This window comes from Dreissena polymorpha, chromosome 4 (genome assembly GCF_020536995.1).
Source record: "Dreissena polymorpha isolate Duluth1 chromosome 4, UMN_Dpol_1.0, whole genome shotgun sequence".
In the NCBI taxonomy this organism is placed as follows: Eukaryota; Metazoa; Mollusca; class Bivalvia; order Myida; family Dreissenidae; genus Dreissena; species Dreissena polymorpha.
Genome location: NC_068358.1, coordinates 112,133,340 through 112,156,674, shown reverse-complemented (window position 1 = coordinate 112,156,674; position 23,335 = coordinate 112,133,340). Strand labels below are relative to the sequence as shown.

At 35.6% G+C, this 23,335-nt stretch overlaps 1 protein-coding gene across 3 annotated transcripts in view; it reads left to right on the top strand.

The window, feature by feature from the left end:
* Nucleotides 1-2,163: 2,163 nt before the first annotated feature.
* LOC127876593 (uncharacterized) overlaps nt 2,164-23,335 on the top strand; it is a 31,017-nt gene continuing 9,845 nt past the window's right edge. The window contains exons 1-9 of one of the 3 annotated variants that reach the window (XM_052421921.1): nt 2,164-2,307; nt 3,657-3,903; nt 4,493-4,642; nt 10,257-10,359; nt 12,226-12,391; nt 12,985-13,101; nt 13,513-13,664; nt 22,097-22,196; nt 22,547-22,661. In XM_052421921.1, coding sequence (XP_052277881.1) covers nt 3,660-3,903; nt 4,493-4,642; nt 10,257-10,359; nt 12,226-12,391; nt 12,985-13,101; nt 13,513-13,664; nt 22,097-22,196; nt 22,547-22,661 — 1,147 coding nt within the window. In that variant the 5' untranslated portion in view covers nt 2,164-2,307; nt 3,657-3,659. Of the gene's footprint in view, nt 2,308-3,656; nt 3,904-4,492; nt 4,643-10,256; nt 10,360-12,225; nt 12,392-12,984; nt 13,102-13,512; nt 13,665-22,096; nt 22,197-22,546; nt 22,662-23,335 lie in introns of those variants that run through there. The other 2 variants (XM_052421923.1, XM_052421922.1) reach the window with 2 other exon arrangements.

Below are 23,335 nucleotides of genomic sequence, written 5' to 3'. Positions count from 1 at the left end.
TTTCACGACTGAGTCACGATTTACCTACGATACCATCACGACGCCCAAGAGCGCACTACGACGCTGTTACGAGTTAACTGCGATTAAATTCAGTCTTGGAGGTCCTGAACACGTTTAAATCTGGCAACGCTTTTTGGGAGCTCACGAGTTGCAGGAATCACTTACGACCGGCCCTCGACTAGCTACGAATGAGTTAGGACCTTCGCCGATTGAGCTTCGAATGTCTCCGACCTCAAAATATAGGAAATCGGGCCAACTCGTGGGGAATCTGGTCGTAGTGGAATACCCCTATAAAAAAGAAAAACATGTCATGACAACTTTAAATAAATTAACAACATAATATTTGAAAGGGTACACACAAATCCTCGTACGTGTGTTAGTTATGGATTGAGCGCTGTTTCAGTGATGTTGTTTTACATGTCTTTTGACCTAGATTTCTTTCGATACCGGTATGCATCGGAAACACTGGCTGCCAATGGAATCGCGCAAATGGTCATGTTTAATGGATTAAAACCTTACAACAGTTGAATCTTTTTATGAACGATTTTAAAGATTTTCTCTTGTGATCATATTTATATATTTATTCACAGAAGAAAAACATCCATTTCATGAAGCGGTTCGTATTTTCAAAGGTTCGATTATCGTGTTGAGAAACAAGAAGTAGAGATTCGTCACTTTGTCCTAGTACTACATTTTTATGATATGTTACAAACTGATAAATTATTATTAGCAGATTTTGTGTTTGCATTTTTCATATAAGTATTGAAAAAAAAAGCTAGCAAAAATTGTTCAAGTTCATATTTCCTATCATCAATGTGTAAAATTCGTAGCTTTTAAACTGGTTTGAAACCGAATAATTTATTCTAGGTGCAAAGATATAAAGTTCTTTAAATACCGTGTTACTGTTGAATACCAAAACGCATTTATGTTAATATGTATTAATTAAAAGTTGACGTGTGCTCGCGCATTGAGGCCCTTTTCAAAGATTTTTGCATGTATAAATGTTTGCATTTCTAAGCTTGAGTTGATTAGAGACAAGACGAGAGAGAGATAGGGGACAGAGAGAGAACGAGAGGGAGAGAGAGAGAGAGAGGAGAGAGAGAAGAGAGAGAGAAGAAAGAAGAGAGAGAGAGAGAGCGAGAGAGCGAGCTAGACTAGCTCAGCGCGAGTCGAGATCTCTCTCTAGAGCTATGGATCTCGCATCCGCGCTCTCAGCTCTCGCTCTCGTGATCTCGACTCATCTATCGATAGAATAGAGAGAGATAGCATTTATAGAAGAGAGAGAGAGATACAGATAGCAGAGAGACATAAAAGACAAGATAGACGAGAGACAGAGATCTGACAATAATATAGCGAAGAAGCGACGGACAGACGGACGGATAGATAGAAAGATAGAGAGCGAAAGAGGAGGTGAGAGAGAGATATATATATAGATAGATAGATAGAGATAGAGAAGAGAGAGAGAGAGAGAGAGAGAGAGAGAAGGACATAGACAGATACAGAGACGAAGACAGAGACGAAGACAGAGACAGACAGAGATTATGCTTCTTTTATGCACACACCTGATGATATACACATTGTTTTCATATCACTTTGACAAAGGCTGACCTGCGTTTATGATGTTTGTGCTTTCTGATATTAAGTGTCCAAAGAGTTACATTAACGTATATGCCCAATTATACACAGACCAGAAAGCCGAAACGTAGTTTGGTCTCTTTTATTGAATGTTTAAAAAAAAGCACTGTGTTCCATTTAATTAATATAAACAACCGTTTTCTGAAATAATGAATAGTTTTCGTGGCAGAGGAAAATAGTATTAATTAGTGTGCATATAATGCTAAAACCTCTCGTAGTAGTTGGTATTTAATACTTTATATTTTATCACAGTACACTGTTTCCTTCGTTTGGGTCCTGTTTAACTCTTTAGCTGTTGACGTGTTTATGTTAGTAATCAATAACTCAATTTAACAGCATCTGTCTACCAAAGGCATTCCTTAAACGTTTTCTACATCTTGGTTAGTGACTGTAAGAAGAGGCGCTAAATTGTATTATTTAATTTATCTGAATGTTTTTTTGTAAACCGATAGGGTAGGTTACCGCTGTAAAGAGTAGGTAGATCATATTCGAGTGTTCTCCCTTTAAAACTCAGCCGGTAATGATATCTACTACCAGGGCGCTTTATAGTGCATCAAACTTAAAGTTAACATTAACCTGTTTAACAGTGATATATACTTCATACGATAATATATATCATGTGATTAATTAATCTAACTGAACTTTGACATTTGGATACACCAACAAGTACATGTAAGTGGCTGTTAATATCATTGCTTGGTTTTTAATGTTTTTATGTCAAGACTTTTGTGTGTGTATGTGTATATACATAGTTAACCGATCAAAATTAAAATATACTCTGTTACAGATGTATTTGCATTACTTTAACTTCAAGTAAAAAAAAAACAGACATGGTATTTAAACGCCCAACTTAATATCCACTTGATAAGTACTCGATTCAGTATGTGTGTTAAAATATCCGTTTCAATAATTGACAATATTCATCATCTAAATTAAAATTCGGCTACGATATCCCACGGATTTTTAAGAGATTTTTCCTGAAGGCTGGGTAAAATATGTATTAAAATACATAATTTAAAGCGGGTATATACGATTTTTTATATGTGTTTAATTGTAATATATTGATAAAATATGTTACAATAACACAAAATAGGCAAGAAAAATTATACATTAGAGCCGAATTTCATAAAATGCAGCAAAGACAAATTAGCGCCACGAGCCGATAGTGACGTACATATTTTCCTACAATAACCGAAGCATTCGTCTTTGTATTAGGATCGGAGATAGTGTTCGTGTGTCGTATGAATAGATATCGTTGCAGAATTTCAAATAAACCGTTAAACTAAGTTAAGATGCACATCGTACATGTATGGTATACATGCTGGCGAATTCGGCTGTACAGCCGTTTTCAATTTCAGAATTAAATATCTGGCTTATTTCGCATTTTTCGACACATGTTCTTCTTAACTTTTCTTTTTATTTATATTGAAATATATATATAATAAGTTTTTTACACAGTTTATATAAATTCATAAATATTTGACTAAATCGTATATACCCGCTTTAATAATGAAAGTTAAGCGTTTATAAATAGAACAACACGGTAGTTATATTTATAAATATAAAAGGTCATAATGTAGAACGTCAGGTTTAAGTAAACTTTTACGATAAACGTGCGTGTTAGACAATCTATATTATAACTTGCATTAAACGGCTACTTAATTACAATCAACTTTAGTTTTCGAAAAAAATAACTTATACTTTGACGTTAAAACATACAAAAATACTTGTATACTTTACGTTTGAATCGATTAACACGGATGATGTTGTACTGTTTAAAAGTATGGTAGGTTTATTCTTCAAAATGTAAAAAATTATCAGGACGTCAAAGCCGACATCTTTTAACTTCCAATCCTTAACGCTATTAGCATAAATGTACACTTGCATATATACTCTTTTCTTAGTCGATTTAAACAGCTTCAGTACGGCTATTTATTTAATACATTAATTTATTTAAGTCATAACCTAGGTCTATATTTTATTCAAAACATAAGCATATTAATATTTTCTTAAATCCAAAGCAAATGATGTTCCAATTCATCGAGCACGCGGTGTTCACGCTTGTTCTGGCTGTGCTTATCAGCGTCTATTACCGGAAGGGGCCCCGCTACTTCCTGAAGATCATTGTCCTGGCGGTGAAGGAACTACCGGGAGTGCAGACGCTGATTGACAATGTCCTTAAGAAGGAGGTCACAAGCTTTGTGAAGTCGTCCACGTTGGCGCAGGATGTAGTTGCCAGCAAGCCGCGTATTGTTCTTCCTAAATCAGGTACGCAGTATTTAGATTACCAGCGTATGAATTGAATTGACCAATGCCGTTACGTTATTCAATATTATACTTAATATATAAAGAAGGATATATACCTCACAGTAGACTCGTACAGGCTACCGATATTGCTTATGTCAATTACTAAATTATCTAGATGAAGGCTGATCGGAGAGGGTAAAAGACGACTGATCCGGTAGGGTATTTTCCAAGAACGTTTCCTCAGTAAAGCACGTTTAGATCATACAAATTAAGCAATTTCTGTATTAGATATCCCTATGCAAACAATATTTTTCATACGGTAGACATATTAATAATTTATTTACTGTCACAGGATTACATGTGTTACTAGTATGGATGGGCCAAACGCCACATATACGTGCAGAACCGACAATTATGACCTGCCTTTCTTTCAGCACCCTTAAAACCTGCAAACACGCCTTAACGAAATATGTAAATATTTCATAATTGTATTATCGGTGCGTATATTTTCCGAGCTTATGCGATGTTGTCCTTATAACCTATGTATGTCTAGATAGAAACCATCATTCAAACTATCGTATTTACGGACACCGTGTGTGAATGTCCTCAGCGTTCAGCTCGGATGACCTCCGTGTCCAGATGGGCAACCTTCTGAAGCGAGAATGCAACACGCAGGAGGACGGTAACGTGTTTGCTTACACGTACACCATGAAGGACGAACACTTCAAATTGCAAGAGGATGCCTTTGACATGTTTGAAGGTAAGGCATTATAATAGTTGGACGTACATTAATAAATTACCGATTACAAAAGGTCGATGCCATAATAGCAATGTCAAATTTCGTAATCGAGGCTAAATATCGCACTTTACGTTAACTTTCGCTCAATGTCGCAATAGACGATAAATGTCGCGAAAAAATCAAGACGCTTAATGACGCATTTGTTACGCTAAAAAACGCATTAAAATTTAAATGTCACAACATCAAAGCCAAATGTCGCATTTCGTTGTAATTCACTGTTATTACGATAGTCTAAATTCCCGAGAAAAAATACGGTCAGTATCAAAACATGCTCTTTATTTATGTTCATAAGATTATGGATTTCTCAAACTGGAGTTCAGAGCTCAAACGGTTATTGGAAAGAAAACAAACTGATTCGCGGATAAACAAATCGTTCAAGTTTTCGCAACTAGTAACGGAGAAGGTCGGCATTAAATAAAAAAACGAATAGTAACTAGCAACAAACCGAATGTTTTGTCATAAAAACATACAAATATAACAAGCGCATTGTTGACTCACGGAAAATCCGATAGTTGCTTAGTAGTAAACTACATATATGTTATTACGTAATTCTATGATTAATTTGTTCGAGCATGATAATTATTTTTATGTCCCTAGTCTATACTGGGGAACATATTATTTTTGCCCTGTCTGTTTGTTGGTTTTTTGGTTTGTTTGCGTCCAACTTTAACATTGGTCATAACTTTTGCAATATTGAAGAAAGCAACTTGATATTTGGCATGCATGTGTATCTCATGGAGCTGCACATTTTGATAGGTGAGAGGTCAAGGTCATCCGACAAGGTCAAAGGTCAAATATATTGCGGACATAGTATTTTATAAACACGTCTTGTTTATTTCTACATAAATTAGAGTTAACTTAAGTTGGATACCGAATGTTTTAGAACTAAATATATAATTATAATTTACACAATCTTAACAAATTAAGGATAAACAAGCATCAAGAGCTTAGATGTTCAAGAAATACATGTTATAATGTTCACACCGTGCAATCGACTAACGCATCGTCTGTGGTTCATCCATCGGCTGCGGTACTGTATACATGTCGGGTAAAAGCGGAGTGTAAGTATTTCCCTATTCTTTATATTTTACGTATTGAATTAAGCAGATTTGCGTATGTTCTTTGAGAGCCTAAGTAAGATTTACTTTGTTAACGTAATCCTTACCTTCCTAGCTGCTTACTTTTAAAGAAATCCGTTAGAATGTGGTAAAACATCAAACAAAATTCACCACTATCTCTGTCAAACTCCAATTACACAGGATTTAGACCAAAGATAAATATGAACAACATTTTTTTGAAATATGTAATCATTTTTCTTCGGTTATTCCAAATTACAGCATCCCACATGAACACACAACATTTTTATCAACATTTAAATGCGAGTGGCGCTGGAAAAACGGCTCATGACAACGGCCGTGGTTACTTATAAGATGATAATGACATCGGCTTCGAAAATAAAATTATGCTCAAGCCTTCGGCTGAGGCAATAGAAATTGGCATTATGAGATGTGGACGTTACTCATTGACAATATTCGATAGAACTATAGGATATTTTGATCACAAAAACAGTTTTAAGATATTCATTCGTATTTTGAAATAAAATGGGATGGGTGAGTGGATATCGTTTTAAATAATTTATACTTTGACATTATTGAAACAAGTCATTTACACGCAATATGTCTCCACATCATGTAGAGTACACTTGACTCTCGCTATGTCGAAGTCGGATATATCGAAGTAATGGAAACTTCGAATATATGTTCATTCCCTTCTTTAATGTGAGATACAAGGTTTTTCTTAATGAAAACGCATGCATGAATTTACAAACTTAAAGACAGCTACATGAAGGTTGACAGTAATGTTGTAATTTCCTACTGGAGAACTTTCGGCATCGTTTTTCAGCTGTATCTACTTATAACTAGTCAGAAATGTACGTCTTATAAATCGGGTTACTCGAATATCTGTTATACCAAAATAATCTGTATGGTGTATGAGCTTCGACATTAAGAGATTCCACTGTACTTCGAAGGAGATTGTCAAATGTGTTTGGCATGCGTTGTACTATATGATTTCCTTCTATCCTTTTGTTTAAAAAGCGATAATTATGGCAAAACTATTATTACGAGCTAACTTTCGATATATATCGGTTGCGGAAGGACCACGGACAATTCATATGTGATTTATCGCAGTACGACTGAAAATAGTTAAAACTGTATAGAACTCACACATTCAAATAAATTAACATGTTGAAGGTTTAATTATCACGCAGATACGGAATCCGGAGAGCGCCATTTATAATCAAGCCTTTCTTTCATCAAGGGCGACACACGACACACGAAGCGATACACGATATTTTGCGCGACACACGAAGCGACTCGCGATATTATGCGCGATACTCAAAGCGACACAATAAATGTTGCGCGACACACAAAGCGACACACGATATTTTTCGCGATACACGAAGTGACATGCGATATTTACCACGATATATCGCCTTTTGGGCAACCTACACAAGGGCGATATTTCGTTGTACATTCTCGCGCGTCGCTTCGTGTATTTCGCAAAATATCGTGTGTCGCTTTGAGTATACGGCAACATATCGTGTGTCGCTTTGTGTGTCGCGCAAAATAGTGTGTGTCGCTTTGAGTACCTAGCAAAATATCGTGTTTCGCGTTCAATGTCGATATACGACATGTTACGCGATGCAAGAAGCGTGATACTCAAAGCGACACACGATATTTTGCTCGACACACGAAGCAACACACGATATTTTGCGCGATACACGGAGCGACACGCGATGTTTACTACGATATATCGCCTTTTTACATATTACAATATCGTGTGTCCTACACAATGGCAATATTTCGTGGTACATTAGCGCGCGTCGCTTTGTGGATGTCGCAAAATATCGTGTGTCGCTTTGAGTATCGTGCAAAATATCGTGTGTCGCTTCGTGTTCAATTGGGTAAGAAATATAAGTATGTTCTTCACCGGCAACAAGGTGAGAATACCAGTCGTTTTAACGATTAAGGATTACACACAATAAATTTTACCCAATCTGGATACGTCTTCGGCATAGCGAGAGTCAAGTGTACTCTACATGATGTGGAGACATATTGCGTGTAAATGACTTGTTTCAATAATGTCAAAGTATGCATTATTAAAAAGAAATCCACTCAACCATTCCATTTTATTTCAAACTACGAACGAAAATCTTAAAACTGTTTTGTGATCAAAATATCTGATAGTTCTATCGAATATGGTCAATGAGTAACGTCCACATCTCATCATGCCAATTTTTATTGCCTCCGCCGATGGCTTGAGCATAATTGTATTTTCGCAGCCGATGTCATGACCATCTAATAAGTAACCACGGCCGTTGTCTTGAGCCGTTTTTCCAACCCCACTCGAATTTAAATGTTAATAAAAATGTTGTGCGTTCATGTGGGATTCTGTAATTTGGATTAACCGAGGAGAAGTGATTAAATATTTCAATGAAATGTTGTTCATATTTATCTTTGGTCTAAATCCTGTGTAATTAGAGTTTCACAGAGATAGTGGTGAATTTTGTTTGATGTTTTACCACATTCTAACGGATTTCTTTAAAAGCAAGCAGCTAGGATGGTAGGGATTACGTTCACAAAGTCATTCTTACTTAGGCTCTCAAAGAACACACGCAAATCTGCTTAATCTAATACATAAAATATAAAGAATATGGAAATAAACTCAGCTTTTACCCGACATGTATACAGTACCGCAGCCGATGGATGAACCACAGACGATGTGTTAGTCGATTGCATGGTGTGATGTAGTTCACAGTAAACTTAAACTGGAACAAAAAAAAAACGCTATAATACACATGGCATGAAATAACAAGTAGTCAACATAAATTCAACTGGCTTATGTTTTATCATGGCTGCAAGTAAGAAATGTATAATGATCAATTAAATAAACTATAAACAGTATCATTTTTATTAAGTCATTGAAATATTTACTGAAAATGAATTATTGAATAAATTTCAGCTTATGTAAAAATGTGTTTTCGTAAAAATGTCGATACCAAGTCAAAACTTGTGAAAACCATGTGTATGTACGAATAGCAGTATTGTTTTTAAATCTATAAGTAAAGTTGTCTATAAAATTTATATGATAATTTTGGTCGCTAAAAAGGAATCAAATATGGTCAATTGTTGTTTGAATTCAAATTCCTTCTTTAAATTTGTGAACGAATAGAGCGCTTAATCGCCCTGTTCGTAATCACATAGTATACCATATTTCGTACATGTATATTGGTTACCAGCTACAATGTGTGGCTATCCGTTGACAGAGTAATTGGCCCATGAGTTGTTTTTTTGTCAGATCACGAATTGCGTTAAATAACGAATCCACTACCATGCCAAGTTTTATGTCTAATAATTCTTTTAACAGATATAGATATCAATAAATACAACCGCTGATTTGAACTATCCATTCAATCGTTGCAGTGAATATGACATATGTTTTGTTCGTCGTTAAAAATTTATAGTGTCATTAATACTTTATATAATTATGACGTCAAGATGCCCATTCAAGTAAAATTGAACGTTTTCGCGTTGACATGTCGTTGTGTCGCCTTTCGAATATGCCTACATCAGAGAATATTAAGCTGAAACAAATGCAACATTTTGCAAATAGAGACCGCCATAATCATATCCTTTCTTAAAGGGCATTATAAGCTGAATCGATTTAAGCAATAAAAAGCTACGTCATGTCCAAACCTAGAAAGAACTTGACACAAAATCGAATTCGACTGTTGTTGCACCTTCTTTTTTCCGGCCGTTTTCTAGTTTAATGTAATCTTTTTCCGTGCAATTATTTGCTAGAGTCTCTAATTTTATCATACTTCAGGGATTGAGAAATAAACATGATATTTTAGAGAGTACAGCTAACTACATGACTCGATTTTTTAGTATAATATAACCAGAATGGTCATTTAATCTTTTTGGCTCCTTGTCGTGTTGTCGCCGTTCGAACCTGCTAACGCAACCGATCGACATACCAGAGACGCAAGAACGCCAAAACTTGGCGAAAGAACGACAAATCTGGTCACTTTGCAAGCGTTAAACAATTTGAAGGCGAACATTTCGGAATAAGTGTTCATGAAATACCCAATAACCTCACATGGATTTGTACGTGCACGTGTTCACGAACTACATGACACGATACCCGGTATTTAATGGGTTATTCATTCATTTAGTTTAGCCTACTCGTTTTCAAAACGGAAACTAATATATGCATCGTAACGGTGGGAAAAATGTTCATGCCTTAATGTATGTGTTAGTTAAATGTCATTGAGTTTTGACAACTTCAGTAAAAACTACATACCGATGTTTTACGTTGATCATAAATACAGTTAACATTAATACAGAAATAGTAGTAATCATTTTACAAAATACCGTTAACATATTGTGTTGCATAGTAACTTCAAGAACCCAGTTCAATATCCATACTTATCTATATCTATGAATTAACTTAATCAGAATAATTACAATTTGTAACAAAACAGATGTCTTATAAACATCATCAATCGTTTCAGAGAAGACGGGTCACTCCGCAGAGCACGACAAAATTGTAAAGGAATTCTTCCACGCCTTCATGCACGAAAATGCACTTAACCCAATGATCTTCCCAGCTCTAAGGTTTGCATAACGTCTTTGAATTGGTAGTTTCCTTACATATGTATTGATTCTTGCTCTGCGAATAAGGGCTTTATTTTCACGCGTTAAGTTCTCCCCAGGCTGTGTTGTCCGCACAGGCTAATTAGGGACGGAACTTTGCAACTGAACTGGATTTTCGTTAAGAAGAGACTTCCTATAGACTTAATCCATGAAAGTGAACAGTTTCGTACGTGATAAGCCTGTGAGGACTGCACAAGCTAATATGGGACGACTCTTTATGCACATGTATGCGGACTGGTCAGGTAATATGGGGCGACTCTTTACGCACATGCGGACTTCACAAGGTAATCTGGGACGACTCTTTACGCACATCTAAGCGGACTGCACAAGGTAATCTGGGACGACTCTTTACGCACATCTAAGCGGACTGCACAAGGTAATCTGGGGCGACTCTTTAAGCACATGCGGACTGCACAAGGTAATCTGGGGCGACTCTTTAAGCACATGCGGACTTCACAAGGTAATCTGGGACGACTCTTTAAGCACATCTAAGCGGACTGCACAAGGTAATCTTGGGCGACTCTTTACGCACATGCGGACTGCACAAGGTAATATGGGGCGACTCTTTAAGCACATGCGGACTGCACAAGGTAATCTGGGACGACTCTTTAAGCACATCTAAGCGGACTGCACAAGGTAATCTGGGGCGACTCTTTACGCACATGCGGACTGCACAATGTAGTATGGGACGAATCTTTACGCACATTCGGACTGCACAAGGTAATATGGGACGTCACTTTTGGCGGACTGCACAAGGTAATATGGGACGACTCTTTACGCGGACTGAACAAGGTAATATGGGACGACTCTTTAGACACATGCGGACTGCACAAGGTAATATGGGACGACTCTTTACGCGGACTGCACAAGGTAATATGGGACGACTGTTTACGCACATGCGGACTGTACAAGGTAATCTGGGACGACTCTTAACGCACATGCGGACTGCACAGGGTAATATGAGACGACTCTTTACGCGGACTGCACGAGGCAATCTGGGACAACTCTTAACGCGGACTGCACAAGGTAATGTGGGACGACTCTTTACGCGGACTGCAAAGGGTAATATGAGACGACTCTTTACGCGGACTGCACAAGGCAATCTGGGACAACTCTTAACGCGGACTGCACAAGGTAATATGGGACAACTCTGAACGCGGACTGCATAGAATAATATGGGACGGCTCTTCACCCGCATGCATTAAACCACGTTTTCCCAGAGTACAATGCCTATATTTTCGTTGAAAATGGGCTTTTACGGAAGGAGTTGTTTCATGTCTTTATGCAATAGCCTTAGAACAAGCTTTAGCGAATGGTGTTTCACAATTGTAGGTTTGCATCATGTTTTTCTAAATGTGCATTTTCCCTAAATATTAATTGTCAATGGGCGGTTTAATCGAGAATTATCAAGCATTGGTATATAAACTGTGTTGGCTATTTCACATTAACGCTATTTTCTGGTTCTGATTCACGTCACCTTGTTTTCGTTGTTCGAATGCAAATTTTACGATCGAGCTACCTGTCCATAAAAAGTTGCAAAATATTTTGCGCGAATCGTATTAATATGTTTTTTTCGTGAGAAGCTGAACGCCGTTATATTAAGACGTTGACTTCAATAATATAGGGTTTTAATATATTGAAATCGAAACTAGAACTGAACTGATACGCCAGCGTTATGATGTCCGCTGATGCCTTAAAATGATCATATAAGAGGCAATATTTATTTACTTTCAAATTAAATGTTAACTTCTGTCCTACCAAAACAATTGATCCATCTGTAAAAAATGCACGTAACAAAACTTCCATTCAACTTGCCCCTGTTTACAGATTAATGGAAACGGAAGTGGTGAGTATGACCGCCGCCATGTTGAACGGTGACCGTGAGGTGGTTGGGTTCCTCACTTCCGGTGGTACAGAGAGCAACCTGATGGCGGTGAAGACCTTCAGGGACTATGGTCGAGCGCAACGCCCATATATCCGGCGACCGAATATCGTGAGTTGCATATCTTAGTTTAAACTTATTTATTTTAGCTCGATTAAATAAAATGATTTGGTTTATGATAATTTTCTCGAGCTTGGTAGAACCAGTACTATGTAATTGTGGATTTCTAAAAAACGCCTCCAATGTGGGGATCGAACCCGTGATCTACCGGTCTCAAGGCGAACACCATATCCACTACACCACTAGAAACAACGTGAGCAACATATCTTGATAAGTCTCATTAGGGGCAGTGGATATTTATCATTGGCAGTTCCTCTATCTTACTGTAGGAATACCGACAAAACTCATTGGTTTTAAATTCAACAGATGATATTACATTTTACAAAATACATTTGAATTACTCATTGTTAAACTCGCTATTTCTAGTAGCACCCACTATGTGTGTGTATGCACAGTATGTTTTACATTATTTAGTGCTGTTTAGGTTGCTATATAAGGCTATCGCGATAAGAAATAATATTTCGCACCCTAATGTACAGAGGTATTCATTTGTTTGAATCTATGGTAATAATATTGAAAAACTGTCAGTTCAATAATCAATGAACACATTTCTTGAATTTATATTAAACAACATATGCACATAGGTGACCCCGATATCGGTTCATCCGACCATAGACAAGGCTGCCCACTACTTCGACATGGATGTCATTCACACGCCCATGGACAAGGACTTTAAAGCAGATGTCAAGGCCATCGAACAGGTTTCATAATGAATAATTCTGCTCTCATCATCATCATTATCATCATCATCATCATCATCATCATCATCATCATCATCATCATCATCATCATCATCATCATCATTATTATTATCATTTTAATAGCATTATTTTAGTTTTGTTTGTTTTCTTTTTAAAATTTGCATTTATATCTTAATCTGTTAATAATTTACAGATAACATTATTAGTTCGTTTATTTGTATTATGCCAACATACTCAACGTTAAAATAACTATCCGATGCTAATTACATAGAAAAAAGAGATAAAAATCAGTCTATGTGTATCGTAAATAAATATATATAAAATGTTTCCAATAAGTTCAAATATTAATAATAGTTTGTCATGTTAATGAAGTGTTTTAGTTCAAATATATGTTCGTCTCAATTCGGACAGGCTATAAATTCGGACACAGTGCTCATTGTGGCATCGGCACCACAGTTCTGTCACAGTGTGATGGACCCTATTAAAGAAATAGGGGCACTGGCCCTTCGCAAAGGGATACCACTTCATGTGGACGCTTGCTTTGGGGGTTTCATGTTACCTTGGTGAGTCCGATCAAATACATGTTTAATTAAGGATAATAGGATTTATCAGCACGTGTGAATGCAGTTTTACAGGGGGGGGGGGGGGGGGGGGGGGGGGGGCATGCGTATACGGGAGCTTACCGCGTTTAAAGCGGGTATATACGATTTTGTCAAATATTTATGAATTTATATAAACTGTGTAAAAAACTTATTATATATATATTTCAATATAAATTAAAATAAAAGTTAAAAAGAACATGTGTCGAAAAATGCGAAATAAGCCAGATATTTAATTCTGAAATTGAAAACGGCTGTACAGCCGAATTCGCCAGCATGTATACCATACATGTACGATGTGCATCTAAACTTACGAGGGGTGTTACAGAAGTTCGTCGATTTTCGCTTTAACTTTCATTTGGTAACATAAATGGACAAACAAATAGCATGTTAAGAATATCTCGTCCTTTCCAAATCTACCCTCCAAATATCATGGAAATACATAAAACAATAAATATATAACAGAGATTTAAACATGTGCACAATGCGCACACCGACGCACGTGTAACGTTTCTGTTCAAAGTCAATGGCGTTATGAAGTTAACAACTGTCAAATCTTTTCCACATAATCACCTCCAACGCGAATGCACTTTATGTGTCGGGAAATCCACTTGTCAAAAGTGTCTCTATACCAGTCAGCGTCAAAAGACGACACTATTCGCTTTGCTGCAACTGTAAGTTCCTGTTTACTTGCAAAGCGAATACCGCGCAACTGTGACTTAACTTCCGGGAAGACGCAGAAGTCCATAAGGGCCAAATCCGGGCTGTAAGGAGGACTTAGGCACTGTAACGTGAAATTTGCCGTAAATTCTGTTTATCAACGACATTTAAACCGAATTTAAATTCGCGTAACGCTCATACTTATAATAAAATACACGCGTGCGCCGCATGTCGTTACTGAGGTCTCTATGGCAACGCGTTTCAGACGCGCTTTATGGAATTCATGCATTTTTAGCTTATATATAAAGTCCGTGATAATTGGTTTGTATAATATGTACATTTCATTGACTTTTACCAGCAAACTAATAAGTTATAGCGAAAATCCACGAACTCTGGAACACCCCTCGTAGTTTAACGGTTTATAATACAAAGACGAATGCTTCGGTTATTGTAGGAAAATATGTACGTCACTATCGGCTCGGGCGGGAATTTTTCTTTGCTGCATTTTATGAAATTCGGCTTCAATGTATAATTTTTCTTTGCCTATTTTGTGTTATTGTAACATATTTTATCAATATATTAAAATTAAACACATATAAAAAAATCGTATATACCCGCTTTAATTGAGTAAGTTGGAACAAAACTTCCAAGATGGCGTCGTTTAATGTTTTTCTTGAAGGAGTAGCGGATATTTTCACCCGGTAAGCCAGTTTATATTTAGTTTTTCTTTGAAATGAAAAAGCCCTTTCGGCTCTACGGTGTTTGTGCTCCCCTCGGTTTTTGTTTCATTACCGTAGACGTCGGAATAAAAAAGTTATTGAACCAAAACCGTCGACAAATTTGTTGTTTAATTTCTTGACGTTCGAGATGTTGGATGCTCGAATATCATTTTTTTCTCTCTTAATAAACAGTATTTGTACATGTTTACAGTAATATATAACATAAATCACGATTATTTTATTATCTCGACGCGTTTTTATGTCTATTTATTAATTTAATGCCGAATTATAACGGGTAAACCCCTACTTTTGGAACTTAACTTCCTTTTAAGCACATTTTGGGACCTGACTTCCAAATGATTAACATCTCTTTCATATGTTAGAAGGTTTGATGCGAAATAACTTTCGTGAATGAATGAAAATTCGCATTGATGCGAATGTTGTGCAAACATTTTTTACTTGAGGAAATCAAGAGTTAACTTTTTTATTAATTGTTATATTATTAGTTTGTATTATTATTTGTTTTATCGCGTACTTAACGCTAATATTTAGTGTGTGTTACATAAGACATTCGACGGTATTATTAACACAGTGTAATTCTTACCTGTTTATTTTAACACATATGGACATACTTATGTTTGAATATGCATCAAACGGAATACTATGCCTTCTAAACGGAACACTATGCATACTATTTCCAGATATCAAGACCCCAGTTATATATGTCGAAGATGCCAATATTAAAAAAGACGGCGTAAGGAAGTGTGTACCGCTCTAGAAAGCGAAAGGTACATGAAAACCCACCAATCAAGCCAAAAAGATAACGTCGAAGTACCACGCCAAACAATCACATGTACGTGCAATATAAGTGTAATAAAAAACAGAAAAGAGTAAAGCTACTAAAGATACTAGTATAAGGTTGCTGTAACCAAATACTACCATTATTGCGATTCGGAATACATTCAGCAATTTGGAATATCTGACACCCTCTTAGAAGATGCATATCGGTGGATGTTGTTTTTTCTAATATTAATTGTTTATTTAATACAATGACATTTGACACGTTTTACCATACGATAGTGATACATGTACTAATATGTGACTTTGATGTGACAAATTTTGGATGACCTTTTTGACGATGCTGCGAAGCAGCTCGTCTAAGTTATCATACCATGAACACATTCTTTTTAATTGCGACCTATGTAAAAGACCGAGCCAGTCCGATTGAGATAGCTCGATTTTTCTAATCGGCATATCTCGCTGATTATCATTGATAAAGGTAAATATTAATAGAACAGCATATTCTGGGGAAACAGATTCAATAAGTGTATCAAAACGTTAATTTTAAAATAGTAATTTTACATCCATTTTGTCATTATGGACCAATGAAACAACTTTATATTTGCTCTATTGTGTTTGCTATTTGTTCTCTATTTTATAAATAAATTGCGAATAAAAACATGTAAAATCAACTTTTTACGCTATCACAAATCTAAGAATACGAACAAATTCAAACCTGCAAATTGTAAACGCTGCACTGCTATGATTTATATAGATAAAACAACATTTCTTTGAGTAGTTGTATGTCCCGCTTGCGCAGTGGTCTGTGGTCAGCACGTACGCTTTTTCACCTCTACGGCAACGGCTCGATTTCCGCTCCCGGCGCAATGTTGTTTTTTTTGTTTGTTTTGAGGTCACAATACCGGAAAGGTGTTTTTTTTTCCGGAAAATCCTATCCCCCCGCAGAACAAAACCGTATCTAAATTTAAAAAGTATTTCAGTAAAAACAATGAATAGCTGGAAATTGCAGCTTTCATTTGTAATTCGTCCCAACTGTCGTCAGTCTAAGCTTATTAGGTAGGAGTGCTGGCCACACTCCGGGTCCCAACATTATGCAGCCTCAGGCGCAGTGGTAACTTATAACCTTGGAGATACACAAATAAACACACTGGGTGCAGCATAGGCGCGTATAGACTTAAAAAAGAAAACAAACTCACGTGCGGGCACAATCATTTTAAATGTACATATTTAATACGATATTCTAACAGAAATTACACAACCGCCTAGGTGTACATAACATGTTTGATAATCCGTTCGTTTGTTAGATTTCAGCATATATAAGGTCATATCGCTTTGGTTAGTTAACTTATCCATATGTTCTTGGGCGAACTCAGGTATTCAAGTGCTCTTACGATTGAGCTCACCTGGGCCGGCTATGTGCTCATACCTACTTTCGAGAATCATCATGAAAGTATTGTCATACTAAATGAACAAACATGCCTATGCGTATTGAACTTAAATAAACAAACAATATTCAACAGAAAAAAAGCATATACCATTGTCCATGGGCATGTGAAATCACGTCCGAACATATAACATTATTAAATTAAGAATGTAAACAACGAAATAAAGATAGGGTATAATGTACAGGTGTTATTAACGATTATGTCATGTTTTGTATATATCTGCTGAAACGTAATTTTAATAACCCAAAAACATTTTATTGTAATAGAAAGCTTTTACGAAAAATAGTACAGAAAAATACACGCCGATTATCTTTTAAACGATATTTCTTGTTAGATTTGATCGAGAATGTAACCCGCCTCCCAGTTTCGTACCCAAATTTTTGCCGTACCCAATTTTTTTCGTACCCAAAATTTTTAAACCCAATTTGATTTTCGTACCAAATTTGTTTTTCGTACCGACATACACAATTGGGGTGATATTGATATACTTAAATTGATGCTTTTGTATCCATCCTCTTCAAAAGCATCGTCACACCAGAACTGTCAGTTTGTTTTAAACCAGTTCTGAGCTGGTCACTATATTATAATCGCAAAAAGTGAATTTGTAGTGGATAGAAAGATTTGTGCATATGCAATACATGATATGATTTCAGTAGAAGTGATCAATATATAGAGGATATTCGTTGGATTGCGCCACGAGTGAAAATATATTTTTTCTATGATCACGAGTGAAATAAAATCGATATTCCATCGAATCCAACAAATATTCTTGTTATTTCATGCCTTTTTCATCGTTTATTGACATTGTAAATGAGTTTGACTGGATAATTTCGCTTGATTTCGCTGGATTTATGACGTCATTTTGTCGAAACAAAATTTTTTTCACTGTTTTAAACAGTGGAATACCAGTTTTATTTCACTGATTTTTCTCTATAAACCACCGGAAAGCATAAAATAAATACATGTATTTTTTCTCTTTTATACCTATGTGAATACATATTATGTAAGACTGTTGCATTGAGGGAATTAAGTGTTGGTTCACTTAGAAAGATTATTTCGTTTGTTGCCTTCTAATCGTAAGTAATGTTAATATTTCAAATGCATAACGATTTCATTCCGACCCAAATCTTTTTTTTATCATGTATGTAAGTGCTGAATACAATTGAAAATGAATGCAGAGACATCGTTGGAAAAAATTACGTAACACAGAAAATGGTTTATTTTCATAAAAAGTGAGAAACTAGCATCATGACATATACGGAACAAAACGTGTAATTTAGTAGCACGCATAGCAATTATATGTCAGACTTGTCTATGTAGAAATTATAAAATAAAACAAACAAAAAAAACACATAATACATCAGCTGTACATTTTTTTGTTTAGTTAGTTTGCTTTATTTACTGTTTTAGTCCGGCTCTGTTGAAGGACTCTCTCTTGCATATTCTACATTTAAACTCATGTGGTCCATGAATGGGGAATGGTATCCCAGTCCTCCGCTAATTTTAAATTCCCAATTACATAATTTTATACTGCAACAAAAGATGCACTTATTATCGCCCTTTTACCTTCATCATCTAAAAAGACAGTAAAAGAATAGTTAAAGAAAATTTCATATCAGAATAAGGTCAACACGTCATAAAATACATTTAATTAATTTAAATATTACTGAAAGGGCTGATAAACATTCTATTATCTCGTACAGCAGCCACCCTACAACCCATCTTCTTTAAAATCGGTGAATTGATTCAGTTGGTCGGCAGGTTTTGTGTACAGCATTTTTATAATTCTACAGTAAAATGATTAAGAAAACACTTATATTTCACCACATTAAATGCTATAAAACTAAAATATTGAAGTACACATATAAACTTTATTTTAGATGGGTAGGTATTTCATGTCAATCTGTTTCACATATGAAAGAGCTGTTGGTCATTTGGAAGTCATGTTATGCTGCTTAAAGTACATAAAGATGCATAACTAAATTTATATTAAGCAACATAAAACACTAGGTATTTGCCAAGATTCATGAGAGTCAAATATATACGAGAAGTAAGAGCGTCATAGTGCGCAGCGAGACTTGCTCATATAGAATTGAACCTCTTATTGATTTTTTCACGAAATAATTTCATGTTTCCGAACTTATATACAATACGCCCGGTGTGTTTTTTTAATCTGCGGCTTAATGCTCCGTTTTAGATCCATAATTAATGAACGCCTCAATATTTTCAAAAAATAACACCGGATTATTGCTCACCGACATTTTTTTCATACAGATTTGATATAAATATTATAGAGCTGAACAAAAAAATACATTAAGCCCTGTTTTCCCGGCACACGCGCTGGACATACACCTTTAAAGCCTATCATTCATAAATGGATATATGCGTCGGGTGTCAAAATCAGCATCACCAGATGTAAAATCTATTTTTGACCTGCATATTATCCACTGATGTGTGCACTCGCCAATTAGTTTAACATGAATTCCAAACCGGCAAGTCGATTAAATTACATCAGAACATAATATCACTTCCAAAAAGGGCGCTATGCTGCTTAAGTGAAGCTCCCCACGTATACTGTCGCAGTTTATAACAATACAAGTTGTTTTATCTTTTGTAATGTAGCTTGAGGATTCGTATCTTTGAAAAGTATGAAGAGGTATACATTTAAACAGAGGAAACGTTCTTTAAAACATTCATATCAATGGTAATTTCATTCACGACAGAATGTTCGTGTATTACAGAAGTCATGTCCCAAAATGTGATTGAAAGGAAATCAGTTCCAAAAGAGGGGTTAAACCAATAGTTTTTTGCAATGAATTTGTTATAAGAGATAAAACGGCGTCGGGAAAATGAAATAATCATGGTTTTACTTATATTTTACCGTACACGTGCATCAATACTGTGTATTATAAGAGAAAATAATATTTGTACATCCCATTTCTCGAACGTCACGTAAGGAGACAACAGATTTGTGGACGGTTTTCCTTCAATAACTTTTTTTATCCCGACGTCTACGATCTTGAAATAAAAAACAGAGGGAAGCACAAACACCGGAGAACCGAAAAGGTGTATTCATTTAAAATAATTATAAATACAAAGGGGCTTACCGGATGAAAATATCCTCACTTCCTTCAAGAAAACCCAACAAACGACGCCATCTTTGAAGTTTTGTTCCAACTTTCTCACTTAAACGCGGTAAGCTCCCGTATACGCATGCCCCCCCCCCCCATTGTTTTAAAGATGTACTTCTTATTCTTGATGTTTTGGGTTCGCATAAAGTTATTTCACGCTGGGTATGCGGATACTTTGATAACAGATGGCACTCCGATACCAGATAACAACAAACGCCAAGCGCGAGAGGTAAGTTCATCATTTTATTTTTAGTTATATCATAAAGATTAGTTTTTTAGACAAGGCGCATGGTCGAGTTTATAAATGGTGTATCCTTTTCTATTGCAAAATAAAAAATCACGGAAGAATGGTAGCGTTTTACCCCAAAAAATAGAAAATTCGGTCGGAAAACAGCATAAACTGGATGAACAGTAAACATTTCAACAAAACAAAACTACTAAGAAATATTGCAAGAAATTGTTTGATATTCCAGCATGTAAAGTAATCACTGTGCTTTAAATACTGAAATTTTGATAGTATTCAATGAAACATAAACGAAGATAGAGCATGTTTTAATGGATGGTATTCATAAGGTTGCGGATACTTTGATTCCCGATATAGGGCACATCGGATAACAGAGACTTTCAACAAATTGAGCACTCTGATAACCCAGTTTTATCTTCTACCTGAAATGCATTTATGTATTATTATTGCTATTCTTACCAAACATTTTGATGTACGAATCAATTTGCATTGTCAAGCCCGACACATTGGAAATCTATGCATAACGTAATTACATACACGTGTAAAATATAACCAATGGCGTTGTTCGTTTTCAAAATTCTTATTACTATTAATTTATATAATTAATATTTTAAGTGCAAATTTTAAATAAGATTCAAATGCATATTTCTGAAGTAATATATTACACGTGACGACCGAAAATCAGTGTCTAAGTAAGAGAATTGAAAATACAACGGATCATGTGGATGAATACGACTGTGTTCAATTGAACTTATAACAGGACTCTAGATAAGGGGAGCAAGTGGTCTTAAAGCGGCAAATACACCACATAAAATCCTTTGTCATTGGTGCTTATTAGAATCGCATCATGAAGAAATAATGCGTATCAGAAAACTTTAAAAGAGATTGGGAAACTCCCTTTATATTGAGCTCTACTTATAGGAAGCACTTCAATTTACACGTCCCTTTCCCTTTTACTATCATATTCCAAAGGGATATGAGCATGTTTCGGTAATATGTTTTTAATTTACGTTAGTGCATACATTGTTATGTATTGCCTGCTTACTAGAACAGTATTTCACAGAGAAGTCTGCATTTCTGATTCACTAAATAGAGTGTGTTATATCTGGTAAAAAGTGTCGAGTTATCTGGGATCGAAGTGCCATCTGTTATCCAAGTCTCCGCATACCCGGCGTGTATTTGCATTTCAAATGTACATATGCGTTTGCCTATTAGTTTGAGAGTTTTAAAACTTGTCAAATTTATATAAGAAAATTGTAGAAATTGTTAATGTTTCATTAATTACTGTAACTTTACTATTGACATTTATTTGAACATTCGAGTGTTTCACTTTTGTCCCACAATGTTGAACCACACATTCACGTTTTATATTTATTTTATTGTTTAAATATGGTAGGGTGGAAAAACTGGGTTACAAAATCCCGAAATTTGACTTCCGAGTGCCCGGAGTGACCTCTATGTCGGCGGATGTCCATAAATATGGCTATAGCGTGAAGGTTTGCATTTTTACTGACGTCACAACATTAAGCATCCTTAGTCGCGGAAGGGATTTTACGTTTTTTAAGAAATACGAATGTCAGTTATTATCTAAATCAAATATACAACGATCAATTCCACATGACACCGTTATTGTTTATGTTACGAGATGTGCCACAGCTCGGTACAAAACAAATTTGCACATACAACGTATTTCTCTATTTTTGCTGATTTATTCTAAACAGTATATGTCTCATTATAAGCATTAATCAATAACCATAAAAATATGTATAAAAACGACGAACAAAATCTTTTCCCCTTTATATGCTGAATAAACGTTTTTCTTTTCACACAAGTCATCTGTTACCAGGGCGCCAGTGTGATCTTGTACCGTAATGCGGACATACGGAAACACCAGATATACGCGTACGCGGAGTGGCCTGGCGGTCTTTACGGGTCTCCCAGCATGGCGGGAACCAGGCCAGGTGAATCAATATCTCGTGAACTGTTTACTCTAAGATCACAAAGTTTACCCAAGCCACTAACATTTTATGTAACCTTTATGCTAAATGATTATTCATAAATGCCTTTGCGAAATTAAGTATTTTTAAGATAAAGGCAGTACTTAAAGATGTGTATTAATAGAAAGCTAACTTAACCTTAAATACTACATATTTACTCTTCATATTGCTAACGAGACTGATATTTTACAAATATATCATATACATGAAACCCAAGAAACAAAATCAGGAGATATTGTTTTGTAAACAACGATAAATTGTTTATTTAGGGCAAGTTACTAATTGCCTGTTCACTACTGACCACAGGATAGATAACATCTTAACACTTTATAAATGATAAAAGCTGGGATCACCGCCGAACATCAGTCAATGCGTAACATAATGGGTTAAAGGTTCTTTTTAAATTAAACAGTTTCACACTTTGGAAATGTACAAACTCTTTAAATATGGAATTCTAAAACAGTATTCTTTATTAACGTAAATTGGAGTGTCATTTAGTCTGTTTTGCTTGTAAAAATATATTAATTTTGATATGTATTGTGTATTTTTAATGTTTACAATACATGTATGATTTCTAGAGAAAAAAACGGAATTGTCCGAAAACAAATTGGCTGCATTGTAATATCACTTAAGTTGAT